Source organism: Mesocricetus auratus, unplaced genomic scaffold, assembly GCF_017639785.1.
Source record: "Mesocricetus auratus isolate SY011 unplaced genomic scaffold, BCM_Maur_2.0 Super-Scaffold_6730, whole genome shotgun sequence".
Lineage (NCBI taxonomy): Eukaryota > Metazoa > Chordata > Mammalia > Rodentia > Cricetidae > Mesocricetus > Mesocricetus auratus.
Window position 1 is genome coordinate 85,634,185 of NW_024429184.1, and position 14,972 is coordinate 85,649,156.

The following is a 14,972-nucleotide window of genomic DNA, read 5'->3' on the forward strand; positions in this document are numbered from 1 at the left end:
TAAGCTAATGGGTAGAGCGCCAGCCATCTCAAACAAGCAAACCTTATTATTCCCATTGTAATGGGCAACAAAGCCGTCCAAGATTCTCACAGAGTAACCTGGACCACAATCTCTTTCATCCAGTGGCACATATGTCAGTCACATAAAGACTGAAGATCAAGTCTACACAAGTTTCTAAAAGAGTGCCCAAGTGTGTTTTCCTGAACTCGAAGGTCTGTTCCACCTCCATATCTTCCTTAAAAAGAAAATGACTCAAACCTCGAGTAGACAGGAAATCTGTCATGTACGAGGATGAATGACCGGCCGTCCTTCATAACCAACCTCATGACTGCAGAAGGGGCTTTCCATCTGTCAAACCACACTGAAGTGAAATGTGCCCCCATCAGTATTTCAGTTCTGCACTTTTCTTTCTTTCTTCTTGTTTTTCAAATCTGCCCAAACTTCACTGGTAGCTAATAAAACTTCCCCCATGTGACTTCTGTCCATAATTCTCCAGGGTCAGACTGTACAATAGACTTGTAAAAGTTCTTGTATGGAAAGTTCCAGAAACAGAAACTCATTCCTAAATTTGCTTCTCTGTGATAGGAGAGAACTGCTAGGTGGCTCATCTCAAGTGTGGAATAAATTACAGAATAGGTAAGCAAGGGTATTAGTTAACCAGAAATTATACTTTAACATTTTAATACCATCTCCTTCACCAAAAACACTCTACATAAGTGATCCACACAACTCCCAAAGAAAAAGGAAAAAACTAAATCACAAAAAAAGGGAAAAAACCTAAAGCAGTAAACAGCAGCATGATATTTTCTCTAAAACATACCTTGAGTTTTTCATCAGTGACCCTCTGGGGGTGATCTTAAAGGCCAAGTTGTTACACTTAGAATGTGGAACGTCCCCCACAAGTTCATGTATCCAAATACTTTGTTCCTAGATGGTGGTGATACATTGGAAGACTGTGGAAACTGTGAGACACCGGGCCTGGCTGGCAGACACAGACAACTCTGGGCACACTACAATGAGCACAGCCTGGCCCTGCTTATGGTTTCTGTTTCTTGATCCACGGAGATGTAATAATCTACACTGCAAGCTCTACCCAGCAAGCACAAGGCCCCAGGTATTCTAGATTGTGTGTCTTCAAACCATGAGTCCAGATGAAACTGCCCTCTCTTGAGCTCTTCAGCAAGTCACTTGGTCACAGAACAACAATCCAATGCACCTGTCAAGTGTGGCTTAAAGTGGAGCAAAGGGGGCTGTGACCAGCCAAGACAATGGAGTGTCTGGATGTGCTATGCATCAGGATGAGGAGCTTGCCAAGACTGATCCATGGGTAAGAGGCTGCCTCCTCACCCACCAGGTTTAGGAGTAGCTAAACACCCTGCCTAGCTCTTCCCTCAGGAAAACAGTACTGGCAGAGATCCATCTGCACTAACGGACTACAACAGACACCTAGGACATGAGTGGATGATGCATTTGGCAGCAACAATCTTCCTGAGCCTAAACTTATTACACAGCCCACAGGAAAAAATTTCTGATCCACTGTTACTCAGCCATCTCTCCAATGTGAACGAACAATCACTATTTCTCTTCAAGGGTTCCATAATACTACATTCTCTGAAGGTTAAATTCATCTAGCTATTAAAAGGACTTTTAATTGGAAATTTTATATAAACAAGTCTTTGGAAGATAGTGACATATCATGATTAAAATCCTTAGCATAATGGTCAATTTCTTCAGAGTGTGGATAACTGCTGCTATTATGTGACATCCTTTCCCTCATCTCATTGGTCTTCTATGAATAATCTTAAGAACAATTCGCTTGCCCCCTGTTTGAGAATGTAAGATGCAACAGATTCTGAATCTACTCAAACCTTTATTTAACTTAATAACTCATAATGGAGAATAAAACCAAACTTAAGTTTCTTGGTACTGAAAGAAAAAAACAAGTAACTATGGGCAAGCCAGTGATTGTCCCTACGCAATACATTCATCTGTTCACTCGGTGATATGGTAAGTATCTGCTACCTGCCTGTAACTTCATTATGAGGAGGGAAAGACAGTCTTCATTATTAAACCCTGCCATGAAGCGCTGGCATCTGGACTGGCACGTGCATCACTCACCCATTATACTGTCTGTCCCGTTGGCAGGAGGTGTGCAGGAAGAGGTGCTGTAATGGTTTGTGCCACTACGATGGAACGTGGACATCGGAGGAAGACTGGAGTTGATGTCTGCTGAGGAGTGGGATGGGTAGCTCTGTAGCAGGAGGCAGAAAGGAGGCTGCATTCAATCATGATATGCTTAGCTTTCTGATACTTCTTTCCAAACTCACCATATTACAAGGGAGATGCTTCCAGAATTTCAAGACAGTCAAGCAAACATCCTGCTTATAACTGACAGCATTCATTTTCAAAACAACCAAACTCATACAAAACCAAAGTTGATTTATGGTTACATCAAATGTCAAAGGATATCATACCAACCCAGGGCACCAGGAAAGGTTAAAAATCCCTAAACATCATTCCATACTCTTCAGAAATGTATACAACTATTTCTGTTATTTTTCTGTGTCCTACTGAACAAAAAGACTATACTACAGAATGAATACAATCCCATGGTGTAAGTTACACTGGTCCCTGGCGTCTAGCCAATACATGACAAAGTAATAGGAACCTTCCTCTTCCCCAGTTGGATCATCTTGCTGAATAAATCTCAGCATCAAGAACAAGACAGGAAATGAAAAGTTGTAAAATAATTAAAAGCTAATTCTCTCTGAAGTATGACTGTAGGAAATCTTACTGGTGGCTTTAATGACTTGACTTGGGATCCAAAGGCTTGACTATGCTTTATTTCACTATGAGTTCCTGCTTCGTATGCTTCATATGCTATTTAGCTAACTATGAAGGAAGAACATCTTTAAAGGGTCACTTGGCTTAAGGCTTGGCTTCAAATTCAATTGCTGTATCAGCTGTGCACATTAGTTGGCCTGTACCCATCACTAAAGGAACATGTGCATTTACAAGGGCACCTCAAGCTAATTTCTCCCAAAGCAAACAAACAACCAAAAAAACCCAGTAGTAGAAAATTGCTCTCATTTTTGTTTTCATAAGCACTTGGATATGCTACAGATATGTTAAAAGAAAAATATGTAAAGATAAAAATTTTCCTGGCATGTGAAAAATTAATATGTCATTATTATAGATGCATTTAATTACTTAATTTAAAAATAGAGACTGGGCAATGGATCATTGTCTTATGACTAGAGATGCTTTTAAAATTAGTTTTAAAATCGAGCTAGTAGGTGCTGCAAACACCAGGAGTACTAAAACCCAGGCACTTGTTCATAGGAAGGAAAGTGGTTTCTTGGTGCTGGCCAACTGATTTGGGGAGCTCTGCTTATCCTGTAAGTCCCTCTCTTTGCTCACTACTCTCTTGTGAGTTCTACCCAGTTAGACCTGCATTCAACACTGTGCCGTTTCACACTCATTCATATGTCATTCATTGCTTGCTGTTCAAGTCCATTCCCATAATATGTGAACTCCCTTAAGGGGAGGAGATGGAACTCATGCCTCCTCATGTCAGTGGATAAGTAGTAAAGATACAATAACAGTACATATTAATGGGCAGTGAACTGAAATATGACTTATTGGAGAGACTACCAAACAGTCCAGGTCATGCATCTAGATTTCAAAGCTGGGTCTGCCAGGGACATATGAATGTCTTTGAAAATATCATTTCCATGTAACTAGACAGATAAAACTTAGAAGATGTCAATGAAAAGGTAAAGGTAATGCACTTGCCCCAGGCCTCTTGTTAAAACTCATTTATACTTGGGACTTGAATCTCCCAAGTTATCCATACAATGTTTTCTAAAGATTAATAGAGTGGGGCTGCTCTACAGTACAAATAACAAGAAAAGACTAAACAGGATACAGAACTTGGAAAACCAAACTTATAAGCATTGGGACATATCAAGTTCTGCTCTATCATAAAAGATTATGATAGAGATACAGAGAAAAAAGAACCATGTGGAAAAAAAGAATGAAAGAGAGAAAGATGTTATGACTGTACTTTTATGTAGTGGTATTGCTTGCTGAGTTTTGCAGAAACAAAAAGGGGATTTCAAAGATGCAAATTATCTAATGATTATAATAATTAGATGTAACAGGGAAAAAATAAAACCATCAGTGAGACTCTTTGAACCCTTCTAATAATTTGGGATATGACACACAGAGGGTAAAGGCTAAGTGCGGACAACATGAAGAAAAAACAATCCCCACAATTAAATGGAGAAATGGAAAAACCAATGCAATCCAAACTAAATCAGTTATTGTTAGAGTTAGAGACACATGGGCAATTAGATGCTGAAACAAATTAATGAAATTCATTACAAGATTACTTTTCAATGAGCAGTATCTTGAAAACTAACATTACTCAGAGAGGTCATAAATACAGCACCGAGAATGTTAGTGATGGATGTCTCTTTCAGAGGACATGGGGATCAACTCGAAGAGATCTTCAAGATTTCTTTCTTCAGCTATTACTGTACATTCTGCTTTCCATTCATGCTATTAATTTTTTTAATTCCGGCACCCAGCTTAGAATCTACTAATCATGCAAGTGTTACAAACATTCGCATTGGTGATGTTTGTTATTGATGTGTGGGCTGGTGATTTGAAGATTCAAAAATCTAAGAATCGGTAGTATGTAATAAAAATGAAATGTTATAGGCTAAATTAGGGGTTCAAAGTCTTAGCCTTCTTGGCCTTTTGTGACAGATAATCTCATTGGTATAGGGCTTTATTCTACATATATCGTTACTAGCATCTCTGTCCTCTACCCACGGGACTGCAGTAGCATCTATATCCTAGCTGTAACAACAAACATGTCTCTAAGTATTGTCCAACAGTTCCTGGGTAACCTTAAGCCCAGTTGCAAAATACTGATGTACAAAAATCAAGACGGCAGAACTTCATTTATGCTAACATTTCAGATTTCCTTAGAACACTGCAGTATGGAATGCTAAAGCTATGTGTCAATCACATCAGACAATGAAGACTCTATCCTACTTTTTCAACCATCTTGGCCAAATCATTCCAAACTTAAATTTTTTACAAAGACCCATTCCAAAGCTTAACCACAAACTCCATTCATCAGGGTGGTTCTGTGTATATCTGCAACAAGCAGTGATGAGCTATGGGATTCAGTTGTAAAAGCCAAAACTGTCAAGGGATTTAAAGTCTTAAAACTGGTAACTTGACAGATGCAGATGAAATGCATGTAACTGAAACTTCCTAATTGCAGTCTATTATAACATGGCTAATGATGTTTCCAAATGTTTTACCTTTCAAGATAATATGGCAGTGGTCAAATTATACCCAAAATAATCTAGGGAAGTCTCTCTTCTTCATAAGCTAGCCCCTTTTAGCATGGGACTAGCCAAATACTACAGAACAGAGCTGTAGGGAACCAGCACTATTTTCAAGATAAAAGATGCTGGCTGCTGTTGTATATTCAAATTATTCCCAATCAGTGTCAGAGTCTTCAAAGTCACTTCAGAGAGAGATTGTCATATGGCTAAATACTGAAATTACAATGATAACTAGATGTAATAATTCAGTAGTTCCACTCTCAGTGGGAAAACTCATTAGGATACATTACCAGAGACCTTATCCGTTTACCCTTTAAAGCAAAACTCTTACTCTCTGAGATCTGCTAACTGATCATATTAAAAATGGGAACCGGAGTTCTATGACAGACACACGGCTTTACCAATGCAGCTTCGCATGTAGTACACTAAGATACTGCTTTAAAATGAGCTTTATCTCTGGACAATGACACTGTTTTGATGCATTAAAACTTTTTCAAGGGGGCCGGAGAGATGGCTCAGAGGTTAAACCATATCACAATGCAAAATCATAACATAAGAAAAGAAATAACTACAGGGGAAAGGAAAATAATGTGTAAACAAATCTTTGAAGGACTGAAATTCAAACATTTAATATTAGTATTCCAAACTTTAGTTTGTCATCATAACTTCCTTGATTTTCATTGAGTCCTAGGGAAAGTGGGAAATGGTAGTAGATAAGTAAAAATGTCACCAAAAGATATTCTAATTGCAGTTTACATTTCTCTAAGCTTCTAGTCAAATGTCTCCAAGAATAGGGTGGGAGGAGAGGAAACCTGAAACTCAATGATTAGCCATTTGCTAAAAACATGCTAAAGCTGGAGATAACCAACAGGCCACTGCCATCACTACCACCTGCTTTTCAGGAAAGTACAGGCTAAGTGACCACACGGTCTGGAGATCTGGGACCAGCTAAGAATGGATTTTCAAGGGTATCTTATATCTGGAATCTTTCAGCCATCAGAGAATGATATACAGCACCTCCTCCTTCTTTACATGCAATGGTTGAACAAAAGAGAGAAGATATCACAGGAATCCAGAAAGAATTTCCCTGATTAGGACAGAGAAAAAGTAATAATTATGAAATGAGGAAAGGGGAGAAGTGTTGAAGTCATAATCATGGATCATAGACTTTCCTTCATACCTGTGGGGTCTGAAGGTGTGTGCGCATGCGTGCATGCATCTATGCATGTGTGCATGCGTGTGTGTAATGCATGTGGGTATGCAGATACATATAACTGTGTGTGCAAATGAGAAGACCAGAGCAGGATTTTGGATGTCTTTCTCTGTTACTCTGTACCTCATTGCATTGAGTTTGGTTTTCTCACTGAACCTCTCCTTTTTATTAGATAGCTGTTGAGATCATTCAGTCTCCCTTCCCTATCTCCATCTCCACACACAGGCATCCCCAGCTGCTGACTGACTGCTGGGGATTTCTCATGCTCATAAGTACTCTTGCCTACTGAGCCATCTTCTCAGCCTGTGGAATTTTATTTTTAACTGCATGTTAATGAACTATGAATTTGAGTCTCATGTGACCTACATCCCATACCCAACTCATGATCTAGGCATGTTGCTTCTACTTAATGATAGAGTTAAGTACGTAAGTAGATTCTTGGCTGTGGTAGATTTAAGCCTAGAGAAAGTCAGATGGTTGATTCTTCCAGGATAAGGAAATGCACTTTACAAAGGTGAGTAAGCAGAAGACATGGATAGAGGAAAAAAACCTATCTAAGAAAAACTTAACATTGTGCAAGCTGGCAGTTTTCACTGTTTCAGCGAAACAGAGCATGAGTGGCACTTGTGTGGAACTAAAATTCAAAATCCAAGGTATGTGGCAACTCCACAGTTTCCTATTCCCAACAAAACTACATAAATATATAAACCCTGTCCTTGCAGTCAGTCACAAAAGGTCAAAGCTGACATGGAAACCCCTGTGATCTCAAATCTTTCTCCCTCCGCCCTTAGCAGAGCAGTCTTTAGAATTTTAGACAGTAAAAAAGGCAAGGCACTGCCATTGCTGAAGCCGGAAACTCAGATACACTGTGTTTATGAACCAAAGGAAGCTGACATGGCTATAAAGAAAACAGAACGAAACACAATAAACAAAAGAACAATGACAAAGAAGCTCTAGAAGGTTTACAGAGGTGATCCGCTTCTGTTGAGCCTTTGACCACAAAACAATAAAACTCTAAGAATAATAGGCATGTGCTATTTTTGCCTCTTTGCAGAGTTCTTGTGTACACAGACATGAAACTCAGAAACTGGCAAGTGCTCACCCCATCCTTCCTTACCAAACGTTCATGTGGATGCAGGCTACAGTAGCTGCTAGACTGCGGAATATGAGAGGAATTGCCCAACATTCCTCCATAGCCAGGCTGATTCATTCCACTGGAGGAGCTCCAAGGGTCACTGCTGTGATGGCCATCTGTAAAGGACAAAGAAAACCATGACTTTTCTGAGGCATTCAGCCTTGCCTTGTAGAATAGGGTTTCTTCATATACTTGAAAATAACCTCCTGTTGTGTATTCATCTCTGTGCTGCTTTGCTGATTACATCACACGACAGTCATCACTATTTTTTTTCCGAATAGACTTTTTATATTGTCAAACAAACAGGAACATTTGAGTTAGCGTTCTTAGTAAAAATTCAACTGGAAAAAAACAGAACATGTTTCTGTGCAGAATTATATCGTCAGCAAGGTAATTCATGATGAAAGAAAATAGTTCTTAGAAACCCCTGAGCCCTGCTTTTATGAAAGTCATGAAAAATGTCAAATCATTCCCAAACTTTGAGGTGAAAATAAAATGGTTGAGACATTCCTGAGTTGGCAGGGTTGCAAGTTTTAAGAGACTACACCAAAACGATTACTGGGAAACAACAACACAGATATAGAAGGTTAGATTGCATTTCTGTGCCATGCACAACACAGAGAATTAATGTTGGGATTACCTTATGATAAGTGGGGAAGATATTTTGGCCTTTGGTCATTTTGAAATTTTGTTTATATGTACATAGCTATCTTAAATATGTAGGAGCAATGTGGGGAGTATATGCATGTCTTAAGATAGATGTTTTAATACAGGAAACATTGGCAGACTCTGGATTTCATAAATATATGAGGTAAAGGAGCTGGAAAATCATACAGAGGTATTGTTTTAAAGACCCTTCTAGGGTGCAGGTAATCCTTCATATTAACAGCAGAACAGAAGCACTCCTAAAGATCCCTTCCACTCCCTGGCCCTGTGGTTATATAGATTGCAATTGTTTCATTTTGATTTCTCAAATTAACCTAAGGGCAAGAAGCATCCTGGACCACTGTTAATCCACCTGCCTTCCCCTGTTCTCAGGAGATGAACAGAACTGATTAAGTATTGGGTCTACACCAACTCACCAGTTTAGCCCTGAACTTACACAGATATGCTTTGTTGAAAACAAGCTTATTTTCACAGTAACATGCACCTAACCACCACCTTTGAAATCAGGCAAACTTCATCTGACAGTTTATTTCAGCTGGTTTCTATCTCCCCCCTCCCACTGAATTTTTTTTAATTGTGAAGTTAGAATTTCAGGACCTGTCTGGTTGCAGAACACAAAGGGAAAGATAGTAGATTTCTATCTTTAAGATCCATATAAGCAAACTCATGTTTGCAATTTTGACAACTGTAGACTTGTCACCAAAAGATGAAAGGTGAAGGCAAAAATAAGAGATCATGGTAGCAAGTGTTAAATATGCCCATGAAAATCTCCTCTCACTCTTCTGCATAAGTACATGTTCATCCAAGTCCTGATAATATCACCTTGCACTTACTTCCCAGAAGGAACTGATGTGTGTGACAGAATCATGAGCCACTGTTTGCATGATCACCATTTGGAAAGTCAGTTGTAAAGTGAACAGACTTTGGGGAGTGTGTGTGTGTGTGTGTGTGTGTGTGTGTGTGTGTGTGTATGTGTATGTGTGCGTGTGTGTGTGTGTGTATGTGTGCAGGTTAAAAATCTATGTGTGATCACTCATGTGGAGGCCAGAAGTCATTCTTCTGAGGCAAAGTCTCCTACTGAACCTGGAGCTTTCTGGTTTGGCTAGCTGGATGCCCAGAAAGCTTCAGGGGTGCATCTGGCTCTCCCTCTCTAGGTCTGAGTGAGCACAGAGGCATCTGGAATCTATATGGATGCTAAGAATCCAAACTCAGGTCCCCATGTCTTACAGCAAGCACTATCCCCTCTGAGCCATTTCTCCTGGCCCAAAGTTAACATTTCATACACTTTAGATCTTGTAAGGAATACATAAGTTTAAACCTTAAACTTAAATATGAAGTTCAAGACCACTAACACTTTAAAAGGAGTATGAGTTTGACAAATAAATTAGGAATATGTATCACTGAATAAGCATTTTCCTGAAATATTCTGACAACTCGATTCATGGTGTGGCAATACACTTAGGATTGTTAACACAGCATACTCTACTCCACGCAGACTTATAAAAATATGTATTTTACATAAATTATGCTTTTCAGAGTAAATTAATATTTATCACATCCTATGATCTTGGCATAATGTTGTTTTGAAAGAATAGAATTAGATGTGTGCAAATTAATTGTGCTCATCATAAATGTCAACTGAAGATTTTTTTTGAGTATTCATATGCAGAAAAACAAATCTGGTCCCCATAGGTTCTGGGATGTGTTATGGAAAGGCACGTAGTCTACCTGGCCTCTTTGCTATGTGCACAGTTCAAGACAGCCAGTTTCTCAGAAATAAGGGATTTTATTCTTCTGTCAATTTTCTTATGAAAACATGATTACTGACAAAAAGAGTCCTTGAGTTGGCAGCATCTGTAGGACAGTTTCTTCAACCTTTTATGGCTTAAGGCAACAAGCCCATTGTCATGGCACAGAATGTATTCAAGTGATTACCCACTGTGTCCCTTTGAGAGTTACATCTAGCTCAGGTCACAAACATAGAGGAGACCATGAGGTCAGTAATGCATGGAACAAATTCTCCCTGATCCTAAGGGACCCATTACATTCTATTTTATAGACTTTCTGTAGAACTTCACCATCAATTTAATGATGAGTTGGTATTATTGCCCCAAGTGTGTTCTCATTCCCATGTGTCATTATTCTCAGAGTTCTGTCCCTTTGTACTGTGCCAAGGTATACTCAAGTAAGGTACACACATCCAGGCAGAAGGAGTAAGAGTTGTGTACATACAGGAGTTCTTAGTAAATCTCACGTCTAACCATGGGGTATCTTGGGGCTAAGATTATCATAGTTTTAAGTATCCTAGACATAGCAAGGATGGAAGGCATAGCTCGTTTCTCTTTCACCATTTGTGAAGTAGTTGTTTCCATTTTGATGCATTTGGCCTTTTCCAGTTAGCAGGAAGGAGCTAAGTTACCAGTGTCAATAGTATAAGCTCCAGGGGTACATAACCATCTTTCTTTTAACTAAATATAATGGAGAACACAGTCGTTATGTATCATGAAGCTGAAATGTCCCTGCCATGCGTACTTTGTACCCCCTTCAAAACTTTCGTTTACCTTAAGTCAATTAGTATGTCTCACTGTATAACATTCCATCTTCCAGTGGGTCACTTATTCTTAAATGAAACTTTTGTTCTCACTTATACATTAATAAGTGGTTAAAAACTTTAAGATGGCTAGACCCAAGGGGAATCTTTTTCCTCTTGGCTAAATGTAAGCTCTCCAAAACATAGCCTGAGTTGGATGAGACATGTCTAAACATGCACATGTTTGGTTGATGGCAGAGATACTGAAGACCAACAATCTTGGAAAACCAACAAAGCATTTGTTTTATATGAAGCAAAGCAATTTAATTTTAACCCATTTGAGGTCAAAGGGCTTTAATGTAAAAGAAAAGCCATTTTAGGTAACTTTTACTTAATTAGGTTTCCTAAGAGGGAAACACCTCTACCCCCATTCACACTTGTCTATGATTCCATTTCTTTTGCCCTGTACATATATATCAGCAAAAGGCTCAAAGATTTCCCAACAGGTAAAGAAACACCTTACCTTGCATGAAGAAGGAGCTGGGGAAAGTGCTGGCCGCTGGTTTGGAGGAAGGATAGCCTGGTGAGTCCCTATTGTAGTCGGCAGTACTTGCTGAAGGAGCGTAGACCTGGGGAAGGAGATTCACATGAGTTTTGCTTTCTACACTGATCAAAGCATCTCTGCATTCATGATTTGGGAAGAAGCTGACACGAGACATGAAAGTTGCACCCTGTAAGAGTCTAAACCTGATCCAACGCTAGAAACACTGACTCCTTTGAATACAGGGTGGGGGAAGTTCTGTGTATTTGTGTTAACATAAAATAATCAGTTATGAGATTTTCCAGTCCAGGCGAGAACACTGAAAACCATGTCTACTAGTAAATACACTCTGCAGGTCACAGAGTAGCCCTCGTCTACAGATTCCTTTCATTTTTAAACACAGATGGCCCAAGAGCATGTTCAGGGAAAAAGAAAAGTTCTGTACACAGTCTCTCCCAAAAGACAGAACAAACTTCTACCTTTCAATTAAAGTTTTCACTTACAATGCAGGAGGAAGGGAGGAGGCAGGCAGGAGGAAGGAGGAATAAAGAAGGGGGAAGGGAGGGAGAGAGAATGAACACGAACCGGGAATATATATATGACTGTTACATCCACACAGTGTCTGCAGAGATGTATATAAAAGGCCATTAAGAGCCTGGATCAACATAAGGACCACCAACAATCAATATGTACACAGGAAGATGGGTTGTCTTTTTTAAAAGTGCTTATTATATTTGTGTGTACAATAAACTTTTAAAGTGTGCCAAAACCCTAATTTATTTAACATTCGTTTACTAAGCCTCATGAGACTTGGGGAACCAGTTCCTTATAAAAATAGCCCTCATGTTTTCTTGTTTATGTTTCCTTGAAGCAGGACAGCATCACAGCAAAGCATAAATTCATAAGGTATAGTTTAACTTTAATTGGTTCTCTCTCTTGCCTTTTCTGCTAAGTATTTTTCCCCCCTTTTTAATTTCCATTTTCTTTTGCTCTAAAAGTTCCTCTCCAGATGGTTGGAAAGACTGAACGGCTCATCCTCTTGATGAAAATGGATACCTTCCTGCCTCCATTTTGAAGCAGGCAGCGGCTCACAAACTTGGCAGTGAGCCTACACTGATATTCACAGGTCACAGTGAGAGGAGAAGAAATTCACCAACAAAAAGGCTGCAGTGGGATTACAAAAATAAAAAAGCTCCATTTTGCCACGTATAAAAAACAAACACCCTAAAAATTATATAATTCTCTCGGCACATCCATGACTCAGAAAGTGTAAGCGTTAATATCAGGTTTAGGATTTCACAAAGGCTAGGTCCACAGAGACAGATGTGGGAAACGTGCATCTGCATCCATACATCAAATAAATGCTCCACACGCCCTTGAAAAATCTGGAGGTCCTGGATGTTAAACAAAACAAACCACACCAGAAAGAGTCGCCAATGCTGTGGACAGCGAGCATGTTTTCCCCCTAAGTCCCAGAGCGATTTAAGTACCGCTTTTCATAGTTTTTCATTTTGTAATTTTCTCTACTTCTTAAATGTATGGCTGGTAATTTATTCCTGTTTCTAAAGGGTTCATAATAAGGGGCTGGAGGAAGCCCCAAATCATTACTGGAGTGTCTTTAGGAAACAAAGAGTGCCTTGTAGGGCAGGGGTCCAGTCTGAGGCTTTCCTAGAAACTACAGAACGAACAAACAGGTGGGGTGCTACTGAATGACTCAGAAAGGACCCAAGAGGAGGCTAAAAGGGTGCAAGAAAGATGTCTTCCAGGAAGGGGGCAAAATGACCACTCAGTGATCTCGTTCAAATGACAGAAGGGCACCCAAGGCAGGAGTATATTCACATGTCTTAGCCTGATATGCAGCTGGCCCATGAGTCCTCATGTAAGCTGACTGTACTCAGTATTATCTTGCACATTTCAGAAATCAATACATACTTACTGAAAAAAATGGCATTTTTATACTATTCTATCACATGTGTGCTAAAAACAACTGCAATCAACTCTGTGAGGATAAATTTATAGTTTAATTTTAGTAACTACTTTACCACTACTATGCTTAAACTTGAACAGTAGAGTGCCAATACTATTTAATCATGTTAACATTTCTTTTTTCCCTCTCTCTGTCTTTCTCTCTTTCAATTTTGGTGAAAATATTTAAGACCGATAAAAGATTTTTTTCATTAATTTTAGTTAGATGAGAAAGTTACTTCGATTCTTAATTATGAATAAATTAAAATAGCTAAGGGTAAGATTGTTTAGGTAAATTCAAGAATACTGCCGGCTTGTGAAAGAATATCTACAAGATAAAAAGATTTTAGCATATAATATGTAATTTCTGATTTTCTGATGCTGTAGCCAATTGGAGATATTGGTTTGTTTATTGTTTCTTTGTTTTGGATTTTTGAGAAGGTGTTTCTCTATTATGCAGCCCTGGCTGTCCTGGGATTCAGTATGTAGATCAGGCTGCCTTGAAGTCATCAGATATCTACCTGCCTCTGCCTGTGGGGCCGGCCAACACACCAATTGGAGATTTTTTCTACAAGACGAAAATTTCTGTTACCCAGAAACAGAGCACATTTTTAATGTTTTCTTTTTTAAGGTAATTTCTGTGTATCTTCTAAAACACAAAGTTGTTTATAAGGCAACTTAGACCCTATTCATTTTCCCTTCAGATTCCACATTTTTTCTTGTTTCAAATGTTATTTTAAGGCAAGCAGGCTTTATTTTTTTGTATGTTTTGAAAAGTTGAAGAGACCAATAGATTTATCTGCTTCAACTTCTCACATTTTATTTATTTACTTATAGTTGACTGAGAGTGGTGACGGAGATGAAATCTACGACATGGTACATCCTAGGGGAGCATTCTACCACTCAGCAACACCCCCTCCCGTGAGGTAAAACATGAGTTTTAACCTTCAGAAAATTCAAAGTAGAAGGTCAATGAACTGCCTCAATATATGGAACGTGCTAGAGTTACAATTAGTTTCTATTCTTTATTTTCATCATTTGATAGACACTGTCACTTAAAATGGTAGTGAAGGTATGCAAGGATATTTACATGAATAGCAATAATAATGTTCACACTATGCGTAATGTTTCAAATTTGAATCACAATGGCAGCCAGTGGACTGCTGGGCTGTGTCTACTTTACTCAATTATTTTGTCAGTTTCTCAGTTCCAAGTGTCTATGTGGAATTTTCCATAAGTTGTTTTATAATGATATCAATTTCAATAGGGCCTCGTAGATTTGCCTTCTTAGTATTTTCTTATTATTTTTCTAGAAAGATTACTTACCTAACTGGATTTGTTTCAACAAGAAATATCAAAAACAAAAAAAAAAATCAGCCTAAAAATCAGCCCAATTTGAAAGAAACACTCCAACATCACTGCAATATATTTAAGTGACCCTAATAAGAAGTCAAGGACAATATCACAAGAAACAAAAGCCCATACTCACCCAGAAAGACAGCTTAGATCAAGACAGATACTGGATTCTGACCATCCCCACAAGAGTAAGGAGGGAA

General features: G+C 38.8%; 1 protein-coding gene across 16 annotated transcripts in view; it reads right to left on the minus strand.

Moving 5' to 3' along the window:
- Window positions 1–14,972, minus strand: part of Tcf4 (transcription factor 4) — a 333,223-nt gene that overhangs the window by 41,088 nt on the left and 277,163 nt on the right. For all 16 annotated transcript variants that reach the window (XM_040741637.1, XM_040741642.1, XM_040741636.1 and 13 more), the window contains 3 exons: window positions 11,434–11,539; window positions 7,697–7,830; window positions 2,119–2,251 (listed from right to left, as the gene is read on the minus strand). In XM_040741637.1, coding sequence (XP_040597571.1) covers window positions 2,119–2,251; window positions 7,697–7,830; window positions 11,434–11,539 — 373 coding nt within the window. The remainder of the gene's footprint in view (window positions 1–2,118; window positions 2,252–7,696; window positions 7,831–11,433; window positions 11,540–14,972) is intronic.